The sequence below is a fragment of the Ictidomys tridecemlineatus genome, chromosome 8 (genome assembly GCF_052094955.1).
Source record: "Ictidomys tridecemlineatus isolate mIctTri1 chromosome 8, mIctTri1.hap1, whole genome shotgun sequence".
Lineage (NCBI taxonomy): Eukaryota > Metazoa > Chordata > Mammalia > Rodentia > Sciuridae > Ictidomys > Ictidomys tridecemlineatus.
The window spans coordinates 53,051,584-53,078,822 of record NC_135484.1 but is presented as its reverse complement, the minus strand read 5'-3'; the positions used below and the strand labels follow the sequence as shown (position 1 = coordinate 53,078,822).

At 34.8% G+C, this 27,239-nt stretch overlaps 1 protein-coding gene across 14 annotated transcripts in view; it reads right to left on the bottom strand.

The window, feature by feature from the left end:
* Positions 1-27,239, bottom strand: part of Cdk19 (cyclin dependent kinase 19) — a 157,194-nt gene that overhangs the window by 11,185 nt on the left and 118,770 nt on the right. For 11 of the 14 annotated variants that reach the window (XM_078019497.1, XM_078019496.1, XM_078019499.1 and 8 more), the window contains 8 exons: positions 17,493-17,550; positions 11,669-11,800; positions 6,845-6,988; positions 6,430-6,499; positions 1,407-1,479; positions 918-1,015; positions 740-802; positions 101-179 (listed from right to left, as the gene is read on the bottom strand). In XM_078019497.1, the coding sequence (XP_077875623.1) occupies positions 101-179; positions 740-802; positions 918-1,015; positions 1,407-1,479; positions 6,430-6,499; positions 6,845-6,988; positions 11,669-11,800; positions 17,493-17,550 (717 nt within the window). The remainder of the gene's footprint in view (positions 1-100; positions 180-739; positions 803-917; positions 1,016-1,406; positions 1,480-6,429; positions 6,500-6,844; positions 6,989-11,668; positions 11,801-17,492; positions 17,551-27,239) is intronic. The other 3 variants (XM_078019493.1, XM_078019492.1, XM_078019502.1) reach the window with 3 other exon arrangements.

Below are 27,239 nucleotides of genomic sequence, written 5' to 3'. Positions count from 1 at the left end.
TATTTAATTATTTAATAGAGATTATCAAATTATGCTCCCCTGAATTATCTTTCTGACACCCTTACCCTCAAAAATTCAAAGTGTGCCATGCAGTTTATACCTTGTCACCTTTTTCTTCAGGCTCATCTTCATTAAGGAATTCTCGTTTAGGGTATGGAATCTGGCAGCCAGCAAACACACTAAAAAATTGTATTTAAAAAAATACATGTCAAGGCCTAAAGTCTATAATATTATTATCTTATTAATTTAAAATTCTAGTTTTTCTTTTGTAAATTATTTCATACTCTTTCTCTGTGGCTGGTATCTGCTGAATGTCTCCCAAAACAACTCAATTTGAGCAATAAAAAAAAAAACACCCAACTGATTTCTACACTGTCACTTTCAATTTCAAATTTTGACTGCTGCTTGCTAGCTGATATATATGACAAAGAAGCTTCTCCACACTGACTTCATCAGCATCAAAATAATTGAATTAGTATTTGCTTCAACAACAAAATATTTTGTCCCCTTGAAAAAAAATGCACTTCAAACAAATTCAAGCACAAAAGATATACTTGGATGACATTAGGATAAAGAAATAGAGGGGATTTGCAGCACCGTGGACACACTCTAGAAGACAGAATTTTAAGTTCTCCATCTCTGATCTGATTGGTCTATAAGTCGCATTTGTTTTCAGTTTTAATTTTCATTTGTAAAACTGATTAATGGTCATTACTAAAACACTTGTTTTCATTCACACCTTTCTCCAGCTTGGCCTGTTTCAAAATATGGACCATTTTTCTTCAGGAGTTTTTCTCTGAGGCTATATTAATAAAGAAAGTAAAATACTTCAGTAATGAGTACTTCCTTGATTTCATCCACCATCTGATATCCTTGACCTGGAGTGAAGGACATAGAAGAGGGAGTAAGATACATACTCTAATGTTGGCAAGGGGTCCTCCTGAAAATAAGGGTCCTGCAGAGCCTGCTCTGAGGTAATTCTCTTGGTTGGATCCATAGTAAGGAGTTTCTGAAGCTAGAGAAACAAAAGAAATTGATAGCACATGAAAAGGTTTGCTTACAAATCAATGTCCAGACTTTCGTAGTAAATGTGTAACAGGATTACATAAAATGTATTTTGTATAGCCCACTGCATAATCAGTATACTATACACCTATTTATGCGAACTTGGCAGAAATCATCAGCATTAAAGCACCTTTAAAATTCTTTTTTATGCTGATAAATCATTTTAAAAATTAAGGCTAGAAGGGTGACATTTCCAGAGAAAAATATTTAATTTTGCCTCAGCATCATCCTCCAATTTCTTTTGTTTCAAAAGAAGAAATAGCTGGGATAGTTCCACAGTAAACAAGATGAGATGAAAACTGTGTTAAGATCAGATTTCAGTCTGGGAGAGAAGCACCTACCAAGAGGAACACTTTGCTGTCAGGCTTGACCTTGTGTTTCTCCATGTACTTTATGAGGCTACTGTTGGCATACCTGCAAGCACACGGACAGTCACTTGTCAATGAGAACACTCACACAATTTACATTTTTTAATGAAAAGCTCTAAGACTGGTTTTCTTAGAAGGTATATTAAGTTTAAAGCATTACTTTTGCTGATTAAAAACAAACACATTACCAAATATTGGCAAATGTGTTAAGAAAGAGAAATTGTTATATATCATATTTGAAATTTTTATATTGGAAAATAATTACATGTCAACTATTAGAAAAAATTAATATGTAATATGACCTATCAATTCCATTTCTACGTACAAACCTGAGTCTAAGTGATGCTTGTGTATATGCATATCAAAGTACTTGAATAAGAGCTTTTATTTTTCCTCTGAGGTACTGGGGATAAACCCAAATTCTCTACACTGAACTACATCCTCAGCTCTTTTTATTTTTTGAGATATGGTTTCATCAAGTTGCCCAGGCTGCCTCAAACTTGCAACCCTCCAGCCTCAGCTTCCAGAGTAGTTGAGATTACAGAAGTGTACTACCACACCCAGCTTCTTATCAACATTTTTGTAGCAGCAAAAATAACTATAGAAAACAAATGTCCATCAACTGAAAAAAAAACTAGATAAATTGTTAAAATGTCACAGAATAGAATGCTATACATGAATGTATGTATGCATATGAATGTATATGGTTGAGTAGGAAAAACAGCATGTTGCTGAAGAAAATACATAGATAAACCAGGTGTGGTGGCACATGTCTATAATCCCAGAGGCTCAGGAGACTGAGGCAGGAGGATCACAAGTTCAAAGCCAGTCTTGGCAATTAGCAAGAATCTAAGTAAGACCCTGTCTCAAAATGAAAAATAAAAAGCAGGAGGCTGTGGTTGTGGCTCAGTAACAGACCACTTGACTAGCATGTGCAAGGCACTGGGTTTGATCCTGAGCATCACATAAATAAATAAAATAAAGGTATAAAAAATGTTGTATCTTAAAAAGGGAGGGGAGATGGGGATGAGGCTCAGTGGTTAAGCGCCCCAGATTCAATCCCTGGTACCAAAAATAAATAAATAAATAAAAAGAAAGAAAAAAATACATGAATGATACTAGATACTAGTACTAGTTATATAAATTTCAAAGACATATTAAACTGAACAAAAATTTTCAGAGATACATACACAGAAGAATAAAACTATGATTAAAAAATGTGGAATGATAAACAAATTCAGAACATTCAGTCTTCTCTGGTAGAGATAAAAAAGAAGGGAGGATACTCAGGTACTTCAATAATCTTAGCAACGCTTTATTTCTTAGGTTAAGAGGTGAGTGGGGGAAATTCATTGATTATTCTAAACATACTATGTATATATTTCATCATATATTTTCTTTCCTACACATGAAATATTTTGAATTAGAAAGGTCTAAAAATAGGTAAAAAATAGTCATGGTAAAAGAAAATATATAAAAATATAAAGAAAAAACTTCAATTCACTCATATCAAGCCATTCAGTGAGAAAGAACCACTGTCAAAGTTTTGATAATTTTTCTTTGGCTTCTTTTTCCTATGTACATGTATATATGTATGTGTGTATGTACATATATGATTCAAATACACATGTGTGTGTGTATACACACACACACACACACACACACACATGATTCAAGCACAGCAGGACTTTTGCTTTGTTTTTATAGAATTGGAAACATAGTACATAGTATGTTATCATGAGTTTTTTAAATTTCATATTGCTTCACAAACAGTTTGCTTTGTTAAATGCTCTTCAAACATATTCTTTTGAGTAGCTGAATATCTCCTATTGGTATGAAGCTGTTTCATAGTAGCTACAAGTACATGGCCAGGAAACAATACTATAGCTGATGAGAATCAGGCCAGGTGCTGGTCCAGTTATTTATTTAACTGAATTTATCCTTTAAAATTTCTCTCCTCTTAATTCTGGTTATTATAAACACTATTGTTTTAGGTAGAACTTTTCATTTTATCTTTAATGCTAAGTTAATTGTTAAGTGCCTTCATTAATTTCTCCATCTTTTATATTATTAAATATCTTCAATTACTGAAACCACTTTCATTCAATATTCATTTGGCAATTAATTAATGAGCATATACTATGTGCCAGGCCCTGAGGATACATAAAATAATATATAAAATAGAGATGATCCATATTATCTAGATGAAAAGACAGGATTCAAAAGCTAACCATAGCACACAGTAATGAATGCTAAAAGCAGCAGCACAGCATGCAATGGGAATGCAAGGAGACCAACCTAATTTAGACCTGGAAGGTTAGAGGAGGCAAAATCCAAAGGATAAGTTGAAACAATAAGTAAGAGTTAATCTGCCCGGCACAGTGGTGCACACCTGCATTCACAGCAGCTCAGGAGGCTGAGGCAGGAGGATGGCAAATTCAAAGCCAGCCTCAGCAAAAATGAGGCACTAAGCAACTCATGGAGACCTTGTCTCTAAATAAAATACAAAATATGGCTAGAAATGTGGCTCAGTGGTCGAGCACCCTTGAGTTCCATCCCCCCTCCACTGCAAAAAAAAAAAGTTAATCTGATAAAAGGGGTGAGAGGAAAATTATGTCCTAAAGAGGAAAGAGCACATTTTAAAATTCAGAGGTCAAAAAGAAAGCTCAGAATACTTAAAAGAAATCCATGATATTTTGGCTAAAGAATACCGAGGACGGTTAAGAAAGGAACCCGGAGATGCCAAAAGCATCCTAAACCATATTAAGGAACTGAAAGCAATAGTAAATTAAGAGCACCTAGAAAAAGTGACATGATCAAATTTGCTTTTGACAATGACTATAGTGTAGACAGAGAATTGGAATAGAGTAGAAGTAGAAAAATCACTAAGTAGGCTGGCCACTGCAGGAGTCCAGAAAAGATGATGTTGGTGGCCAAAACTATAACAGTGGCAGGGTGAATGGAGAGAAACAGAAACATTCAAAGGATCCCTAGGATTATATTTGCTAATCAACTGGATGCAGGGTATGAATGGAAGATAGTGAGAGATAGAAGGATCAGGAGGAACTCACAGGTCTTTGGCTTGAACAATTAAGTCAACCATGGAGCCAGTTTCTATGGCAGGAAATAGCCTGGAGCAGTTTTGGAGAATAGATGATGAGTTCTATTTTTACACTTAAAGTTTAACAGAACTTTGAAGTTAGGATTCCATAAAGCATTTTATTCTCTCTCTTTTTTTTTTTGGTTCTGGGGATTGAACTCAGGGGCACTTAGCCACTGAGCCACATCCCCAGCCCTATTTTATATTTTATTTAGAGACAGAGTTTCACTGAGTTTTTAGTGCCTCCCAGTTGCTGAGGCTGGCTTTGAACTTGTGATTTTCCTGTCTTAGCCTCCAGAGCCAGTGGGATTACAGGCATGTGCCACCATGCCCAGCTATAAAGCATTTTAATAAATAGACTTGAAATCTGGAAAAGAGATCTGAGTGGGATATACAGGCTGAACAAACCTAACACAAAAACTTGAAACTTAAAATGCTCCAAAATCTGAAAAAAATCCAAAATCAAAAAAACTGTGGCCCTAAGAATTTATAAGAGATACTTAAGCTGTATAAATTCAGAGTTACCAACACAATTGATGATAAACTGTGGCCACTGAAATTCTGGAGTCTGGGGAAAATATCTAGAGTAAGAAGGGAGCCTAAACAGAATCTTAGTACTAGGGCTATCTTAAGGCAAAGGACCCTAACAAGGACTCTGCGAAAGAGGGACTGGAAATGATCAATGCCATTCTCTACTTCCCTTTATTATGCTTTCATTCCTACAAGTCATCTGTCCTAAAATTTTCCTGGTAAGCTGCCCAAAGAGAACCTCTTCTACTGTTTTCTCTAGGTGTGCATATTTAGAACAAACTCCTTTCATGCCTTTGCTCTCCCTTCAAGTCTACTCAATATACATGTCTCCACCAGCGTGTTTTACTTGTGTCCTGGGCAACATGTTCTTCCTTCTGCTATTCCTCCTGGTTTCCTGGTCCAGCATTTCAGTCATCAGTATTACTCAAAGATTAAATTACACATGTGGCTTTGAACTAAGATTTTTATCATGCTAAAACAGAATAAACTATCTACTGACCCTGAAATTTTTAAAAGCTTAAAAATATCATAGTCTAAACTAGACATATATATTAGCAGCATTTAAAGCATCCCTTAAATCACAAGTATAGGTACCTACCTGACACACACAAGGCCCTAGGTTCAATTCCCAAGGCAGGGCGGGGGTGGGGGGAGGAAGGAGGAGGAGGAGGAAGAAGGAGGAAGGAGGAAGGAGGAAGGGGGAGGGGGGAGGAGGAGAAGGAGGGGGGAGGAGCAGGAGGAGGGGGGAGGAGGAGGAGGAGGGGGAGGAGGAGGAGAGGAGAGGGGAAGGGAGGGGAATGGGGGAGGGGAGAGGGGAGGGGGAGAGGAGAAGGGGGAGGGGGAGAGGAGAGGGGGAGGGAGGGGGAAAGGAGAGGGGGAGGGAGGGGGATGGGGGAGGGGAGAGGGAGGGAGATGGGGGAGGGGGAGGGGAGAAGAAGAATACTAAAAGTGCCTGGCTTAAATAATAATCTACATCTGTTTTTTTTTTTAAAAAAAAGATTAAATTTTCCTATTGGAGTTGCTACCTATAATTAACATGTTACGATCTGAATGTTTGTGGCCCCCTCCCCAAACTCATATTGAAACCTAATCTCCAATGCAATAATATTGAAAGGTGGTACCTTCATAAGGTGCTTAGGTCATGGAAGATTCTGCCTTCACGAAAGGCATAATGCCTCATAGAAGAGGCTTCACCCCCTTTTACCCTCCTACCATTGAGGACACAACCACAAGACACCATCCTGGATGCAGAGAACAGTCCTTAACAGACATGTAATGTGCCAGCACCTTGATCTCAGACTTCCCAGCCACCCAACTATAAGAATTGTTTAGCAGCACAGATGGACTACAATATGAATTACTTACGTTGTTCTTCTAAAGTCTTTTTGAAGTGTAGGGTATTCTGGCATCTTTCTAATATCTTCCCAGTCTTTATCTTACAAAAAAAAATTGAATATTGTTATGAAAAATAATGTTAATTTTACTCAAAATCTAATTGGTTTAGTTTTAAAATATACATAAAACACACTTTATCTTTTGAAAACGAATTATTTTGAAATATGACTCAAAATACTTTTTGCGGGGGTACTGAGGCACATCACCAGCCTTTTTTGTATTTTATTTAGAGATAGGGTCTCACTGAGTTGCTTAGTGCCTCACTGGTGTTGAGGCTGGCTTTGAACTCACAATCCTCCTGCTTTAGCCTCTGGAGCCGGTGGGATTACAGGCACGGGCCACTGCACCCAGCTCAAAATACTATTTGAAAAAGAAAACAAATTACCTGCAGGAAATCCCATGACACTAAATATCCGATCAAGTTGATCATGATGAAAGGGATTGCTTGTTTTAATATCTTCCTGACGACAGTGAAAAATAGGTTCTGAAGTCAACAATTCAGCAAATATGCAACCTATTGCCCATATATCTATGCAGAAAAAAAAATCAAGTTTTTATACAAATGTATTACATTTCCTTAGTTGCAATTCCTGGATATAATTCCAACACACACATAAGAATACTTTTCAATAAAGCAATGTACAAAGAACAGCAAGTGTATGAAGAGAATATATACAGTATATATGTGACACGAAATAGCTGTATCATGTAACAGATTGGAAGCTAAATAAAGAACATTTACTTATAAGTTTCCTAAAAAATTAACTTAGAAAGAAATTAAATTTGGCAAGCAATAAATTTTAAGATTTACACAAAAATCTTCCTAGCCACTATTAATAATTTAATCATTGAAGCATTCATTGATAACCTAATACCAGGCACAATACTCAGATCTGACAGAGTCAAACACCATCATCCAATATGGTGATGTAATTCTTTTAATGCTATAAATGTGTAATGAATATGTCTAGACAGACAGCAAAAGGATTTGGAAAAAACCCAACTTTTATCTGAAAGATTTCTAGCCTCAGTTCTTTTCCCAATAAATTACAAGGTTTATGAGCTGATAAATAATACAAGCATGACTAGGACATAGTGGTACATGCCTGCGATCTCAGTAATATGGAAGGCAGAAGCAGGAGGATTATAAGTGGCCTCAGCAATTTAGTGAGAACCTGACTCAACATAAAAAATAAAAAGGGCTGGGGATGTAACTCAGTGGTAGAGTACCCCTGAGTTCAATCTCCAGTACTGAAAAAACAAAACACCATAAAACCAGCAAAATACATACATACATACATATATGTGTGTGTGTGTGTGTGTGTGTGTGTGTGTGTGTTTATGTGTGTGTATATATATATATATATATATATGTATATGTATTGTAGGACATCACTAGAGATAGAGCTTATCTTAACAGGTCTGCTCTGATGCTATCCCACCCCCATCCTTAGGACAGAGTTAGGAAGCTTTAAATGTTTTATAAGGGGCTAGGAATGTAGCTTAGAAGTAGGGAGTTTGTGCAGCATGCTCAAGGACCTGGATTTGGTCCTCAGCACCATAAAATTTTTTTTAAAGTTTTATTAACTAAAGTCACCAATTATAGATTATTCAATTGGGCTTTATATATTGAATGATTAGAATTTATATTCTGGGACTAAAATATTTAAAATGCTTTGCCAAATGTGTAAGTGAATTATATATTGAATGATTAGAATTTATATTCTGGGACTAAAATATTTAAAATGCTTTGCCAAATGTGTAAGTGAATTAATTTTTGTGAGATGTGTATCCACATTTGTCCCTTTAAATAAATGCCATTTAGTTATGTATTTTTAAAACAGATAATAATGCTAGGAATATGGTATAGTAAAAAAAAGTACAGTGTTTAGTAGCCTATCAAATGTGAGAATCACATTCTGTAGATAAACTAGAGTTAAATAATATTCATTAGCTAAAATAATTGTCAGTATGATATTTTGTAAAAAGAGAAAATGCCAAGTGCAAAAAAAAAAATATATAGTAATGCCTCTTTTATCTGATCCCATTCAGGAATGGTTTCCTTTCAGCTAAGTTAGCCTTCTGGATAACATATCCTTCTGGGAACATATCCCTTCAATAACCATTTTTTATTATACCATTACGTGCCATCATAAGGGATATAAAATATAATTTAATCCTCCTTAATGATGCAGCCAAGGTCATCAACATCATAAACATTCATCACACACGGTAGAGTAATAATACTGTTCAGTGTCTACTTTTTAATTCTTTTCTCTCTCCCACATCATGTTGGCTATCATTCTTGTCCCTGATGGTCCCATCTCTCTTCCTCCTGGATGCCTTTATCATACAATCAACTGGGATGACTACTATATCGTTGTTGTTCATGTGTCTATCACGACCACGGTTGTCTTTTATTCAAAACAGAACCCTGGATCTATACTTCCCCACAAACTGCTAAAATAAGGAATATCAATAGTGCTAAATTTTACTACAATTTCTGCCTCATATTAGTAGTTATCTGGCTCCTACATGAATCATCTCTGCCTCCTCCTCAGATCTCTTTCCTCAATCAATGGTTGTTCTGATGCTTGTCCCCAATACACACTAGTATCACTGCCACTCCCCTCCCTACTAAATGTCATTCCATAAAACTCCACTGTTATCAAATCATCAAACTCTTTTTCCTATGCTCTGAATATACATACTCATTTCTGACATGGACTGGTATGGAGAAGAATGAAAATGAGTGATTATGTATGTGCTTATATACATATGCTATGAATATCTTTCAAGGCCAAAGATAATTGATTCAGGGAATTATTCCTTTCTCTGTCTTAACATCCCAGCTCCTATTGAGAATGAATAATTAGGGCTTTACTAAAATTAGAAACTAGTAATTATGTTTTTTATCTTTAAATGGTAAATCTCATTTAGTGAGCAAGTAAACTGCAAGCTTAAAATTCAATTTTAGTTCTCCTTACTGAGGAAATAAGAAATATACTTGGTTTTCAATTCATACCCAATTACCTTTATCTCCGAAAACTATTTTTATTTTAACAGAAGAAAATTTAATCAGAAAATAATTATAAAACTGTATTTTTCAAAGTATGGACTCTCAAAGTATGTGGGTCACACATACTGTGTGAACTGTGTGAAAAGTACATGTTAAAAATGGGTCTTGGGGCTGGGAATGTGGCTCAAGCGGTAGCGCGCTCGCCTGACATGGGTGCAGCCCGGGTTCGATCCTCAGCACCACATACCAACAAAGATGTTGTGTCCGCCGAGAACTAAACAATAAAAAACATTAAAAATTCTCTCTCTCTCTCCTCTCTCACTCTCTCTTAAAAAAAAAATAAATAAAAAAAATAAAAAAATAAAAATGGGTCTTACCATGAGTTGAGAATGAAACTGACTTTAGTGGAGCATCACTTAGCTTAACAAAAGGTATTGGCTGAATATGCCTTTTCTTAGAGAAAACACTCTCTTCTAGATATAGACTGTATTGGTAGTAGGTGAGGGCTACAGGCATATGGACTTCTATGGGTACTGCATCCTCTAGGTTTTCCAACATCAGCCTGATTGTTCCAGAGCACCACCTGTTTCTTCCAACATTCTAACATTCTCTTTGGCTTATTTTTACTCACTCTCTTCCTATCCTCTGGTAGCTTCTGAGATTGCCTAAGGGATCTAACTGCTTCCAATAGTTGATAAGAAGAGACCTAAATAACAAAAAGTAAACATCATTCTAAAAAAAGTCTCAAAAATACAGTGCTACATTAAAAGTCATTTGTTGACAATCGTTGGGCCACTGCATCCCTTCCATTTTTTTTCTGTAGTTCTTTCTTTACCCTCTACAGGCAGCTGCCACTTTCCTCCATGGATCATATGGCCAATTGTGAGAACAAGGGCCTTATATCATCTCATATTCCTCTACTGCCAAACAAATACTGGTTTCCTCACAGCTCTGAGGCTACTCAAAGGCTTTACCATTAATTTAACAGAAGCATTTGACAGTATTTATGAGATATTTACAATATTACAGTTCTATGCTAGAGTATCAGTATCTGAGCAACACATAAACATATTCTAGGTGTTTGACTTTTACAGAAATCAGACCTCCTGATGAACAATGACATTAATTTGTGTTTGCTTTTTTACCCATGAGCAGGCTAGGTATCAGTCTAATTTGTCCAAATGTGAGAACTTCCTTTGCAGTTCTTTGGGTGCCACCAGGTTTTCATAAGCAAGGATTGTGCTTCTTGTCAATTTTTAACATTATAATTTTAGTATCCTTGTTAAATATGACTCAACAAAAATAATTAAAGGTAGTCCAAACTGATAGGAGCCTAACACCAATAAGCATATAATCCAAATTAAGAAAGAAAATTTAAAGGAATACACTTGGGAAATGTAGGCACTTTATAGAAATAGACCTTCTACCAGCTATTATTCATTCACTCACTATGCTTCTTTTATTATCTCCAGATTTGAGGATGGCTCTCTCCAGCTGACTCTCAACCAACAGAGGGGATATTCTGAGGACACTGTAGTGACCAGATAGCAAAATCTCTGAAGCCTCTGTTATAAAGCAGACTTAAAGTCCCAGTGAGTGTGTTTATGACAAGGTTTCTTACTCAGTGCCTCAACCACCCTGTAGCGAGATAGCAAGCTGCTGAGCACAGTTAATCTTGCTCAGCTAACTAGATTATATTTCCTACCTTGAAGGAGAAACTGCATTCTGATAACTAATGGTAAAAGAGAAAGATAAGACATATAGTTCTTGCTAGAAAATATGGTGACTAACTTTCCCCCAAGTAAGAGTTCTTGCCAACACTGTATTATTCCTGCTTTTATATTTTTCTTTCTGTGAGAAAAACGATCCTAAACTTCTCTCTAGTTCTTCTGGTCAATAGTTAGGTGAGAATAAAATAAAATTTGCATGTTCTTATTTTCATAGCAACCTAATAGGATCAGATACCTCTATTCTCTAAAAGAAAATGCTTTCTTCTTTAAAAATGACCATATTCTCCTATTCAGTTCTAAAATCCAAATCTACTTGAATGTAAAATCCAGGAACATAGAAGATATCAGGATTTTAACAGAAAGATATAAGGTAGTTTTTACCACGTACTTTCATTATTATACCATTTGGTATTTATGAAAGCTCAATGCCAAGATAGCAAATCATGTTAGACCAACTTACCAATGGCCTTTGTATAATGCCTCGCACCAAGCAAAAGTTCTGGAGCCCGATACCAAAATGTCACAACTACTGGATCCAAATCTGCTAGTGGCTTTAGAGGAGAATTGAATAATCTGGCAAAACCCATGTCAGCTAAAAAATAAAATAAATTAATGTAAAACTCAGTTTGACATGCTATTAGAACCATGCAAGGTTGATAAAATGGTCACTAACCTTATGAAGCAATGCTTTTCCTCTGGAAAAAATCACAGGTCTATGCCAAGCACTAAATGGGAATCACTTCATTTATCTTTAGTATCCTCCTGGATGTAGATATTACCATGGTGTCCTTTTTACTGCTGAAGAAACTAAGGCCTAAAGACTTGCCCCAAGCATCACTGAGCTAAGTTTAGTCAGAATTAAAATTAAGATCTGACTTCAAATTTCTGGCTCTCAGAGACAATTATAATAATAATAATCTTAAATGTTTCTTAATATATAGAATAGTCTGGGAGTCTCCATGATCAGTCATGACTTCTATATACCTATACATCAAAGAACTGATTCTTACTTAGCTTAGTATGTGCTGCAGAAGCTCCTACATGCTCACATGAGCTGATTTATACATATCACTTACTAACTCTGCATTAGGTAACAGAATATTGGTAACTTGGATTTGGCTATGACAGGATATTTACATTATGGAAAGTAGCAAATGTCACAAACTGAGATGGGAAATAGTCACTAATTGAAGGGTAACCAAAATATCACATGTGTTTCCAAGAGTATGCATAGAACATATAAGAGATAATTTGTTATAATTCAGCATTTAACAAAGGCCTAACCAAAGCTAACTGATCTAAATATTAGGGATATATAAAACTGAGTTATTAGTAAAATATGTTATTAATTAGTAAAAGAATATTTATAACCATGATAAGGTTCCAGAGATCAATTTTCTTAAGATTTCATAAATAACAAATACCTATGTCTAAAAACACTTGACAGTTTACAACTGGCTTTTATGTGCATCATATACCACCTCATTTAATCCTTTTTTTTGGTGGGGGGTGGACCAGAGATTGAACTCAGGGGCACTCAACCACTGAGCCACATCCCCAGCCCTATTTTGTATTGAGACAGGGTCTCACTAAGTTGCCTAACGCCTCGCCATTACCGAGGCTTTGAACTCACAATCCTCCTGCCTCAGCTTTCCAAGCCACTGGGATTACAGGCATGGGCCACCACACCTGGCTTCATTTAATCATAATGAGAGCACTGGTATAGTAAGTATTTTGCTCCCCACTTCTGAGATGAATAATCTAAGGCCCAAAGCAAAAAAAAAAAAAAAAAGTTAAATGACTTTCCTAGGTTCACAGAGATAGTAAATAAAGATCTTCACTACTGAAAAACCCATGTTGTAATTTAGGAGCTACTTATTTTTTTCTCTTCTTTTTGCAGTGCTGGGGATCGAATCCAGGGGCTTGCATATGCTAGGCAAGCTCTCTACCACTGAGCTACATCCCTAGCCCTTTTTGTATTTTGAAATGGTATCTAAGTTGCCCATGCTGGCCCCAAACTTTTGAACCTCCCACCTTAGCTTCCTAGATAGCTGGAATTACAGGTGTGTGACACTCTGCCCAGCTATTATCTATATTCTCATACACTAATCTGACATCCATAAATTATACATACGATAAATGCAAACCACAGAGACAAAATCCCAAGAATGATAAACCTATATGACTTGAAATATATAATAATCAATGTATTTTGAGTACATAAGGGGCCTCAATATAAAATGTACAAACATACATAAAAGTTTCAACTATAGAGTATCATTTAATCTGAAATTAATGTATGATAATTTACACCGAAATCTTGATTTACTGTGATTTTGTTTCCTTAGAGTTTGAATAAAATTTACAAGAACTTTCAGAGAATGCTTTTGGAGTATCCAGGTCTTTAAAAACAAAGCTATCCAAGGAAGCCTGTGCTGGTGCCTGCAGTTGTTGAACTAAATTTTCCTACAGCAAACAAAAATATTCAAGCATTTTACTAATATTACACCTATTATTCTACAATATTACACAATATTCAAAGCACTGTTTTATATATTTAATAGATGTTATTGTTGATGGTAAGTATGTCATCACACAGATGAAAATGATTATATATGATAAATCAGATTAAACAATCAGATGCCAATTACTGTTGATGGCAAAGTATGATGGAATGCTGTTTTATCCTTTGAAAAGCATTTTAAAGTAAAGGCTAAAGTCATCATTTCTCCTCTTATTTTCTACCTCCTTAGTTTTGTCTAAGTTTCATCTAATCACTGTCAGATTAAGTCAAGGTCAGAAGGATACAATAGTCTTAATAATTCCTGACTATTATATTAACTTCAAAGGAGCTTCAAACCACTTTTCAAATAATTACTAATTTAAACAAAAGATAACTAACTAAGTAACTATTGCAACAACAGTTGATTTAATTGAATTCTTCAATTAAACAGGAGTAGCAGAATTCTGGTGTGGGTATTACTTAAGCAGTGTCAAATGAAAGAAAATTAGCAAAAAAATAAAGGAAATTGTTACCGCTTTCTACTTGGTGCTAAATCCCTTGTGGGGAGGGTCTCTTCCAAGGTGTTATGTGGAACAATGCTTAATAAACACTGGTGAAAGTGGACTAAATTTAAACTGTATCTTGAGCTGGATCCTGAAGGAAAAATCTTTTTAAATAGCAAAAAGGAAGGTAATACACGCCTCTTTAGATTGCTGGGGAAGAGAAGATTCAGATATAGGAAAGGGCATAAAATATTTTCCATTCAACCAGGCATATTTTTCTTTTATGAGCCCCAAACAGAACTGTATTAAAACATTAATCACAAGCAATAGCATTATGAATTTTTTTTTCTTTTCCTGCAGTGCTAGGAACTGAAATCCAGGACCTTGCACATGCTAGGCAAGTACTTTGCCATACCTATCCCTTCTCATTTTATTTTCAGAGAAGGTCTCCCTAAGTTGTTCAGGCTGGCCTGGAATTTGTGAACTTCCTGGGATGACAGGTATACACCATTACGCCCAGCAGCCACTAGTGATTTTTTAAAACTAATGTGCAGACTGGGGACGTAGCTTATTGGTAGAGTATTTCTCTGGGATGTGGGAGGCCCTGGGTTGGCTTCCCAGCACTAATAACATCAACATGACATCAAAACAAAATTTATGCCAGATGCAATGGCACAGTTCTCTAATCCCAGTGATTCACAGGCCAAGGCACGAGGATCCCAAGTTCAAGGTCATCCTTGAACTTATTGAGACCTTCAACACCTTAGCAAGACTTTGTCTCAAAAAATAAAAAGGACTGAGAATGTGGCTCAGTGGTAACATGCCCCTGAATTCAATCTGCAGTACCAAAATAAATTTTACAAAAACAGTAATTTAGTCAACTAGACCTTTATTATTTCTTTCTTTCAATCCTGATTTTATCCCTAACCTTGGTTAAAATTCAATCCTAAAACTCTCAACATTAAGGTTATTAATTGCCAACCAGAAGATGGATTTTATGTTAAGGAGTAGTAAGAAGACATTAGATTTGGGTGACTGGGATATAGTAAATGACACAAACAAGAGAGAGTATAAGAAAATGATGATGAAGTTGGTTTGGAACAATGGAGTTTAGACTGCCAGGAGGACAGCCAAATAGAAAGAAAAGAATTCAGCTAGGGTGACAGAATAGAATCTAACACCCAGATCTTAAAATAATTTTCATAGAATCAAGATTTTGAAATCAAATTTATCAATTCTCTAAAGAAGTAACTGTAGAAGGAGACCATGTTCCAAACCAATACTTAGGATATCTTAAAATAAACAGGTAAACTAGAGTAAAAGGCATTAATGAATGAAATGCGGAAGTAACATCAAAAGTGGCAGACAGAAAAATAGAGTTATATGATGCCATATAGATCAAGGAAAAAGACAGTCTCAAGACCAGACAGGCCAGAGGAACAAATGGTTTATTGTAGTAAATAAGAACAGGAGTAAGGCAGGACACTGGGTTTGGTAAGCTAGGGGTCACAAATGTCCTTTTATAAAGCAGTTTTGATCAAGAGATAAATTAGATGCCAGACTATAACAAATTAGGGTAAGTGGAATCCAAAAGCAAACATCAAGGATGTTCCAGAAGTATAGGAATAAGAGTGGAATAAAAACAGAACAAATGTTAAAGAAAACAACATGGATACAAGATTTATGTTAAAATCAGGAAAAGGACTATGAACGTTTGAAGGAAAGAAGAAACTTGAGAAGAGGAAAATGATAATACTATCATATAAGAATCTTAGGCAGGGCAGGGTGATATTTAAGGAAAGGAACCAGTAAGTTTGACTTTGGAAGGGAAGAGTAACTCTTTATCTGAGGCTGTTTCATAGGCAGAGTTGTGTTGACAAAAAGTGAAAGTGAGCAAGGTCACACAACCAACTCCGACATTAACAGATGTTTATTTGTTGTTAGCCATGTAGTCTCAGTACTAGGAATCCAAGTCCTAGCTTTGAAAGACTAAATAAGCTACTAACTGTCTAAATCCAGCTTTCCTTATCTACGTTATAAATGAAATAACATTGAAGGCACCTACCACACTGTACAGTACAGTTTATTTTACTGTCTCTCACAGGGAGGGACAATCCCTTTTACTCTTTCACCTGTACCTCGTAAAATGTAGGTACTTTAAAAATGCCTATAAGAAAAAGAGTGTGAGTATAAAACACAAACAAGTGAGGAGGAGTAGAAAAGGGAGAGGGAAAGATAAGAGGTATAGCAGCCCCCAGGTAATTAATTAATTAACATCAATATTTTTTTTAATAAAGCTGAATGCAAACTCAGAGTAGAATTTTAATGAAAGCGAAGTTGGTTTAGAGCTTCTTCAGAAATAGGTTAGGAAAATAATGGAAGAAGCTGAAAACTAAGCAGCAGGACAGGCTCAGGTGAAGCAGGAAAGCATGAGTTTGTTTTAGGTCAACTTAGCACCTTCTCTAGCATAGTATATTCTAATAGCAAAGAAAGTAGGCTGATAAAACAAATTTAAAGTCATTTTAAAAAGCACTGGACATGGGCTGGACTTGTAGCTCAGTGGTAGAGTGCTTGTCTAGCACATATGAGGAACTGGATTTGATCCTTAGCAACACATAAAAATCAAGAAAGAAAGAAGGTATTTATCCATCTATAACTAAATTTTTTTTAAATTGAACATCCAATAAACATAATTTCTATGAAAATAAATTAGACAAAGCATTTCTTAGCTCATTTTTTAGGTATAAATAATGTTAATTTCTTTTAGACCCTTCAAGTAAGTATGAAAGGCTAAAAACATATATTCACTGGGAAAAAATGTCAGTCCCTGGCACAGGATATGCAGGCCAAGAGTGGGGGAGTGAAGAAAACACGTGAGGATCTCTATGTATTAAGTCAAGGGGGATGTATTCAGGGAAAGGACATTTGGTAAGGTTAAGAAAAAAAAAGAGATTTATGGGATTATGTTTAGGGTAACTCTGCAGGACAGTGGTAGTAAGTAACATAAACACATGCTTGGGACATTGTATGAGAGTGAATGTCTTCGTGGGCTTGCTTATCAATTCCCAGTGATTTCTCAACTTAGAATTACAGGATCTTATTGGGGGGAGGGGTTGAGGTTTTATAGACTATACACCTATATTTTCCAACATCTTTTCTAAAAATAATGTGCAGAAGTAATTTTAAAATTAACTTCTTAAATAAGAGTATTAAATAGAGAAACCATCATTGAAGGAATTTCAGCTTCTTAATAAATTATTTAAGGAGTAATTACCTACCTATTTTGACTCTCCCTCTCTCGGGACCTTCTCCCATTACTAGGATATTTGCTGGTTTCTAGAAATAAAAATAGAGCATTCAAATTACTATTTATTCCTTTGACATGCTCTAAAATGGAAAAACTTCTTATAATATGAAAATAGCATTTATGCATTTTCATCAAAACTAAACTTAAAATCAAATAGCAAGCACCTTCTACATAGTTAAAGCACTCAACACACTTGAAGTTAGCACTAACTTTACATAAACATCCTTGCCATGGAAACATAACTTATTTTCAAAATTATGCCATTCAAATAATTACAAAACAATTAAAGTTACTGTTTATAATCATCTCACACAAAAAATAGTAATAACAATTTTAAAACCTGCATAAGTTATATAAACTGATTATTGCCAGAACAAAGAGTTAGCATGGATGAAAATTTTTTATATAAAAATTTCAAACCAAAATAAAATTGCCTTCACTTAAATAAATCAAATGGAACATTCTTTACTAAATATTCCTAACCTGTCGTAGGAAAACATGACCAACATTTAACAGACTCCATTAAAATTCATATGTACATGCAAAAGTAAGAAACTCCAAATATAATTTCAAAATGTAGAAAAGTAAAAACCAAGGTTAATACAGAGATATATAAAGAAAATGAGTAGGCGGTAAATGTATCTACCATCTTTTAAGCTATCTTTATCTTCAGACATTTGGAAAAAGAAACTGTGCAGAGAGATTGGGGTAGGAAGAGGCAAGTGAGTCTTTGTCGAGAAAATTTGTGTTTAAATTTATTGAATTCATTTATTTAATCGATGAATATGTTTTAATGTCTTCTAGAGGCAAAGAACCATACCTAAGCATTAAAAGGAAAAACTAAAACATCATAAAACCAAGATCCTAATCTCCAGATGCTCACTATGTAGAAAAAAAAAATTGGAAGTTTTGTATAATATTAGAAGCTTGGCCTGAGGCCTTTCTTCCATTAGAGATTTAACTGGGCTACCTTTATGATCCCTCTCAATCTGCTAATTTTTTTAAGCATTTCAATGAAAACAATAAGTACTACTTTTTAGAAGTTCAAAGTCAGAAGTGATTAACTAGAGATTTCATTACTGAGAGAAATGTTCACGGGGGTGGGGGGGTGGGGGGGATAGGGGGGTGGGAACTATATCCATTTGCAGATCCTGAAAAATGAACAGCAATCAGCATGGCAGAGTAGAGGAAGAGTGAGAGCACCAGAGCATCACAGAAGGTGAAAAAACTGTGAATGGGTATACTGAGGATACAATAAGAAGTCTGACTTAGCAGGAGAAGGCTCATGTTGGGGGAAGTTGGATGAAACTGGACTCTAGATAGTCTTAAATACCAGGTGAAGTAATCTGAGCTTTATACAACAGGTAGTGAGATTATAGGAAAGGTGGAATAAGAGAACTGGGAATGAAGTGATAAGGGACCAGAGAGGAAGAAATGGAGCTGAGAAGTGTTTAGAGGAGAAAATGTAGAGAACTTTGTGACTACTTGAAATCAAAGATTAAGAAAGAGTGATAAAGATTTCACCAAAGTTTTCTGAATCTATGTGCTCAAAAGAATGACAGTGCCTTCTATGGAAATAGAAAAGTTATGAGAGATACTGGTTTGGGATGGGGAACAACAAAGAATAGTTGACACTAAGTTTGAGTAACATGATATGCCTAAGTCATACTAGCCAGGGGAGTGAGAATAAGAAAATTTGGATTTGAAAGTTATTGCCACTACAGTGTAATAATTAAAAACATGAGACATGATTAATTCACCATAGAAAAATAAGAAAAATAACATCAGATAAAAACTGATGAATGAATAAATTTCCAAATTCAAGTTTGGAAAAAGAATAAAGTTTGGTAACTACTTATCAAAGATACATTATTACTGTACTGCAGACCTTTAGGGAAAAAATTTTAAAGACCTTGACTTTGTCAGGAAGCATAAGCCTAGTAAGGCAAGTTGGGAAAGACAGCTTTTTTAGAATAGAATGCATATTATAAAAAGTGACAAAATAGAAAAGTACCAAAAGAATGATTCTTTTCAGTGAATATCAGATAGTCTTTAGGAAGATGACTTTGGATGACTAAAGTAAACAGGACACAGATTTATTAAGAAGAAACAAAAGAATGACTGTTTCGGCAAATGGAACCCTACAGGTAAGAACACAGTCACATAAAAACACAGACATACCATATTAAGAGCCTGTATGAGTATTTTTATGTGAGTAGAGTATAGAATGCTTTGTACAGAAATAAGACCAGAAAACTATGTTGGGAATAAAATACCACATTAAAAAAACTGGAATCTATTCTATAGGCAAAGCAAAACAAGACAATGAGATAATCATATCTATTTAAGAAAGAAAATCTGGGAACAATATGAAGAATAGATTGGAAGGTTAGATAAATCAATAACCAATGAAGCACAAAGTAGAGGTTGGAAATGAGCTACAATAGTCTAGGGAAAAGTACAACTTAATCTGTGGCAATGGTCACAGAGGAACACAAAAACATTTCAAGGTAAAAGTTCAAGACTTGTCATCATTGTTTTTTTTACACCATTCTCTCCATCCTCATTTATTCAACAAATATTGATTGTATGCATACTAAGCAATAGACAATGGTTTTGATGTGAAAAATGTGACAGAAAAAAAAACAGGAAAAATTCTTGCCCTTTTGGAGATTATATTCTAGTGGAAAGAGAATAAATAAGTATATACATAGTACATCACATATTATAAGTAATATGGAAATAAAGAAAACAAGGAGACTGCCATATCTTGTATTATTGTATCCTTATGGATGGAGAGTTAAGGAAAGGCAGAATGGACCTCAGAGCAGATACTAAATACACAAATCCCTTGAGACATGGAACCCTCAATCATCAACCAGGTGAGGAAGTTGAGTCTTCTATTCTACAATTGCCAAGACCCTGATGGGAACTAAACCCATACCACCAGAATAAGCAAAAGCAAAACCTTTCCAGAGGCAAAAAACTTCCCAACTTAGGCCTGAGGAATCATGTTTCCATAGTGAATTAAAATCAGAATCCATTCATATGATATTGACAACCTAAATGAAGGACCCTAAAAGCTAAAAATTTAAAAATGTTTAAAATATATTAACTGCTTAAGGAAAGCTGAGTCAAGCACAGAAATGTCAGACTAAATAATTTTGAAGACAAAAGCATAATTATTAGGTCCAGAAATGGTCATTATATAATGATACAAAGTTCAATTTACCTGAAAGAGGCAACGATTCTATACTTGTTACGTTTTACTTATACACACACATACAAACATACACACTTATGTATGTATGTACGTATATATGTGTTTAAAACTTGATATAACTTCAGGGAGAAAAAAGACCAATGATAATATAGCTTTTTAAATACTGATATTTCAAGCAGACAAAGATTAGTTTTGTATACTACCCAAAGAATACAATTAACAAGGATGAACTAGTGGGTATATACTCAACTTTTTACCCAATAATTAGAGAATATATGTTTTTCCCTCTCAGGCACATTTACAAATGTTGATTATATACCAACAGGTCTCAAGAAATTGTTATTAAATGGACTATGTTCTCTGACTACAATTCAATTAACTTAAAGTCAATTATAAAAATATAAATTTAAAACTTAGAATATTTCTAACAAACTCAGAAGTAAAAGGAGAAATCATAAAGAAAATTAAAATACTCAGGAATTAAATATTTAAAATACTTCATTTCAAAACCTGTGAAACGCAGCTAATACAATACTATATTATAAGGAAATTTATAAATTAACTATGTTAGGAAAAAAGTAAGCCTGGAAATAATGAATTAAGAGGACAAGAAGAAAGAAAGAAGGAGGAGAGGAAGGAGGAGGAAGAAAAGGATGCAGCAGCAGCTACTGCTCAAGAAAATAAACAAAAAGAGAGTAGAAGGAAAAAGACAAAGAAAAGGGCAGAAATTTATGAACCCAAGAGGATTTATGAAGTCCATAGGACAACTAGAGCAAGAAGAGAGAGGTACAAAATAAACAACATTACAAATGAAGAAAAAAAAACCATAACTATGATTCAGTGGAGGACAGAAAGATAAAAGAATCCTATGAAGAACTTAACTAATTTGAAAATGTATACATAATAGCCAAAGTTAAGAAAATGTAGCCTACAAATTGATTCAAAATTAATTAGAAAACCTGAAGAAATTAAGAAGCACTGAATTAAGTTGAAACTGTAGTTTATCTGACTATTCCTATTAGGCCAGTTTAATTTTGATAACAAAACCAGACAAAGCATGAAAAAGAAAAATTTCAGAATAATTTCACTCTTCAGTATAGATAAAAAAAATTTAAACAAAATATCAGTAAATCAAATCTAGGAAACAAGAATACCAATATAGTCTAAAATGAGAAAATCCATACAAGTCTATAAAGATGAAAATGATGCAATCATTTTGATAGATGCTGAAAAAGCAGTGGATAAAATTTAATACTCGTTCATAATAAAAATTATCAGCAACTTAGACTAGAAAAAAATTTTCTTTTTTCTTTTTAGTTGTTGATGGATCTTTGTTTTATTTGTTTATTTATATGTGGTGCTAGAAATCGAATGCAGTGCCTCACACATAGGCGGCAAGTGCTCTACTGCTGAGCTACAACTCCAGCCCCGGGAACAAATTTTCTTAATTTGATAAAGGGTATATATCAAAATCTAAGAAGAAAACACTGGAAATACTTCCTTTAAGATTGGTAATAGCACATGTCTGTTATCTTAGCAACTTAGGAAGCTAAGGCAGGAGGATCTCAAGTTCCAAACTAAGCAATTTAGTGAAACCCTCTCAAAAAATTAAAAGGGTTGGGGATGCAGCTTAGTGGTAGAGCACCCCTAGATTCAATCCCCAGTAACACACACACACACACACACACACACACACACACACAAATTCAGGGATGTCCACTATCATCACTTCTAAAGTTAACATGTATTGTAAATACAATGCTATTATTAAATATTAAATATTAAAGGCACATGAATTATAAAGACAAAAACTATTCAGATGATTTCATTATCTACATCAAAAAACTCAAAAGATAAGTTATTAGCAATCATAGAAGGGTTTAGAGAGATATCTGGCTAATTGAATAATATAAAAAAGTCAATGCATTTCTATATTTTAGTAAAAGTAAGAGTTAGGAAATATATATATTTCAAAGCCAATGCTTCTATAGCAACAAGAACTATACAGTATTTAGGAATAAATTAACAAAGGATGTTATGGTTTAGATGTGGTGTCCCCCAAAAGCTCATGTGAGAGAATGCAAAAAGGTTTGAAGGAGAAATGACTGGGTTATAGACTTAACCTAATCAGTGAATTAATCCTCTTGATAGGGATTAAGTAAGTAGTAATTGAAGTGGTAGGGTGTAGCTAGAGGTGGTGGGAATTGGGGCGTGGTTTGGGGGTGTATATATCTAGCCAGCAGAGTCTTTCTTTCTCTGCTTCTTGATCACCAGGTAAGCTGCTTCCCTCTGCCAGTCTTCCACCATGATGTTCTTCTGCCTCACCTCAAGCCCTGAGGAAAGGAGCTGACCTTCTATGGATAAAGACCTCTGAAACCCTGAGCCCTCAAATACGCTTTTCCTTCTCTACAATTGTTCTGGTCAGATCTTTTAGTCATAGCAGCAAAAAAGCTGACTAAAACAAAGGATGTACATGATACGTATGGAATCTTATTTTAAATGACAAAAAGAAGTCCTAAATAATGACCTCATGTTTAGAGATAAAAAGACTCAATGTAGTAAAGATATCAATTGTCCTCATATTTATTTTTAAGTTCAATGTGATTTCAATTAAAAAAATCCCATTAGAGTTTTTGTAATGGGGGAGGTAGGGCTTGAAAAGCTGATTCTAAAAAGAGCAAAGGACTAAGAATAGCCAAGATACAAAGAATATTATACAGGGGATTGAGGGTGGGAATAGGAATCTGGCTCAAAACCAGATCCAAAGCTTGTTTTAGAGCTATGATAATTATCAGTGTGATGGTAGTACAGGAACAGATAAACTAATCAATGATGGAAACCATGATACTGACAGAAGAACAACTTGAGATCAATGGAAAAAGGAACAACTATTTTAAAAACGATGCTGTAACAACAGATGAGGATTTGTATAAATGCGAAAAAATAAAATGAATCATCACCTTCTCTCTCTCTCTCTCTCTCTCTACACACACACACACACACACACACACATACACACACACACACATATCAATTGCGATCAAAGATCTAAATAACACATATATCAATTTCAACTGAAGATCTAAATAAAAAGTAAACCTTTAGAACTTCAGAGAAAAAGACTGAGAACATCTTTTTTGATCCTGAGGTAGATTTAAATTTCTTAAAACAAGTCACAAAAAACTCAGTCACAAAAAACTCCGATCATAAAAGAGAAATTTGACTATGTTATAATAACTTCCAATCATCAAAAAATGAGAAAATTTAAAATCAAAGCATAAACTGAAAGAAGTACTTATAACACATACAAGCAAGAAAGATTAAAGAAATCATACAAGTTAAAATGAAAAACAACCAAACAGAAAAATGAGCAAAATGTCCAAACAGATAATCAACTAAAGCGGAAATTTTTAATAAGTATTATGAAAAGATGTTCAACCCAACCAATAAGGGAAATGTAAAGTAAGATCACAACGGACACTATCTTACTTACTAGATTGGTTAAAAATTAAGAATAGGAAGTAGATCAATGGAAATTCCTATACATTGCTGGTTGGAGTATAAACTGGTATAACTTCTTTGGCAAACAATTTGACAACATCTTGCAAAAGTAAACAAATGCATACCCTTTGACTCAGTAATTCTATTTTTAGATATACCATAGAATGTTCATAATACCAGTTTGCATTTTTTTTAAAAAATGTGGTAGAGTAACACAAAATTTTAAAACAGTAGTGAAAAAGTCACTGAATTATAAACAAATGTAAAAACACGTTCAAATTGTGGAAGCACTGAATAAAAAAAGCAAGTTTTAGAAGACTACATATATACAACAGGATACCATTTTCAAAAAGCTTAAAATCAGGCAGAGCTAAATATACTAAATGAGATAAATCTTTTCTCTCCCCTTGCCCCAGTATTGGAGTGCTTTGAGGAGTGGAAATAGGAATCTGGACCCAGGAGTCCTTTCCAACTGAGCTACATCCCATTCCTTATTTATTTATTTGTTATTTTTATACAGGTCTCACTAAAGTGCCTCGAACTTGCAATCCCACTACATCTGCCTCCCAGGTCACTGGGATTCCAAGTGTGTGCCATCTTACCCAGGAAGATAAACTCATTTTTAAATAGAAGAGAATAATTGATTCAAATCCAGGATATTTGTTCCCTTTTGGGAGGAGGAAGGAGAATATGGAACAACAAATAAAAGCATACTATTGGTAATCTTCTAGTTACTGAGTTAAGTGATAGGTTCTTGACAATTCACTGTATTTTTATGCCTTATGACATACAAATATTTTAGATATTCTTTTGTACGTACATATTCAGAAGATAATGAAGACAGAAAATAAAGCAAGGAATAGGGATAGGTATTGTTTTGAATAAACTGGTAAGGTGATATCTTCGACATTGTTTAAGCATTCTTTTCTCTTCAGAAAAAGCCTTCTGGAGAAAGTAACATTTTGCATAAGACCTGAAGGAGGTACAATAGTGAGCCAGCTGGATGTCTAAGGAAAGAGCAGTCCAGGCAGAAGAGCCAACTTGCAAGGCTTGAGGCAAAAGTGTGCCTGGACAAATCAGATACAAAAACATATCAAAAAGATTGTGCACCATGATCAAGTGGGATTCATCCCCGGGATGCAAGGTTGGTTCAACATACAGAAATCAATAAATGTAATTCATCACATCAATAGACTTAAAGATAAGAACCATATGATCATCTCGATAGATGCAGAGAAAGCATTTGACAAAATACAGCACCCCTTTATGTTCAAAACACTAGAAAAACTAGGGATAACAGGAACTTGCCTCAACATTGTAAAAGCTACCTACACTAAGCCTCAGGCCAGCATCATTCTAAACGGAGAAAAACTGAAGGCATTCCTCTAAAATCTGGAACAAAACAGGGATGCCCTCTCTCAACACTTCTATTCAACATAGTTCTTGAAACACTGGCCAGAGCAATTAGACAGACGAAAGAAATTAAAGAAATAACTATAGGAAAAGAAGAACTTAAACTATCACTATTTGCTGATGATATGATTCTATATCTAGAAGATCTAAAAAACTCTACCAAAAAACTTCTAGAACTAGTAAATGAATTCAACAAAGTGGCAGGATATAAAATCAACACCCATAAATCAAAGGCATTTCTGTATATCAGTGACAAATCCTCTGTAAAGGAAATGAGGAAAACTATCTCATTCACAATATCCTCAAAAAATAAAATAAAATATTTGGGAATCAACTTAACAAAAGAGGTGAAAGATCTTTACAATGAAAACTATAGAACCCTAAAGAGAGAAATAGAAGAAGACCTTAGAAGATGGAAAGATCTACCTTGCTCATGGAAAGGAGAATTAATATTATTAAAATGACCATACTACCAAAAGTACTATACAGGTTCAATGCAATTCCAATCAAAATTCCAATGGCATTCCTCATAGAAATAGAAAAAGCAATCATGAAATTTATCTGGAAAACTAAGAGACCCAGGAAGAGTGAAATAGGTGGTATTGCTGTACCAGACCTTAAACTATACTACAGAGCAATAGTAACAAAAACAGCATGGTACTGACACCAAAACAGGCTGTAGACCAATGGGACACAGAGACTAACCCACAAAATTACAACTACCTTATATTAGACAAAGGTGCCAAAAGCATGCACTGGAGAAAGCATAGCATCTTCAACAAATGGTGCTGGGAAAACTGGAAATCATATGCAACAAAATGAAATCGAATCCCTATCTCTCACCATACACAAAAGTTAACTCAAAATGGATCAAGGTTCTAGGGATTAAACTAGAGACTCTGTGTCTAATAGAAGAAAAAGTAGGCCCTAATCTCCATCACATGGGACTAGGCCCCAACTTCCTTAATAAGATACCTATAGCACAAGAATTAAAACCAAGAATTAACAAATGAGATAGATTCAAACTAAAAAGTTTTTTCTCAGCAAAAGAAATAATATGTGAGGTGAATAGGGAGCCTACATCCTGGGAACAAATTTTTACCCCTCACACATCAGATAGAGCTCTAATCTCTAGGGTATATAAAGAGCTCAACAAGATAAGCACCAATAAAACAAATAATCCAATCAATAAATGGGCCAAGGACCTGAACAGATACTTCTCAGAAGAGGATATACAATCTATCAACAAATATATGAAAAAATGCTCATCATCTCTAGCAATCAGAGAAATGCAAATTAAAACTAAGATACGCTAAGATACCATCTCACTCCAGTAAGAGTGGCAGCCATTATGAAGACAAACAACAAGAAGTGCTGGCAAGGATGCGGAGAAAAAGGTAAACTCATACATTGCTGGTGGGACTGCAAATTGGTGCAGCCAATATGGAAAGCAGTATGGAGATTCTTTGGAAAGCTGGGAATGGAACTACCAATTGACCCAGCTATTCCTCTCTTCAGACTATATCCAAAGGACCTAAAACAGCATATTACAGGGACACAGCCATATCAATGTTTATAGCA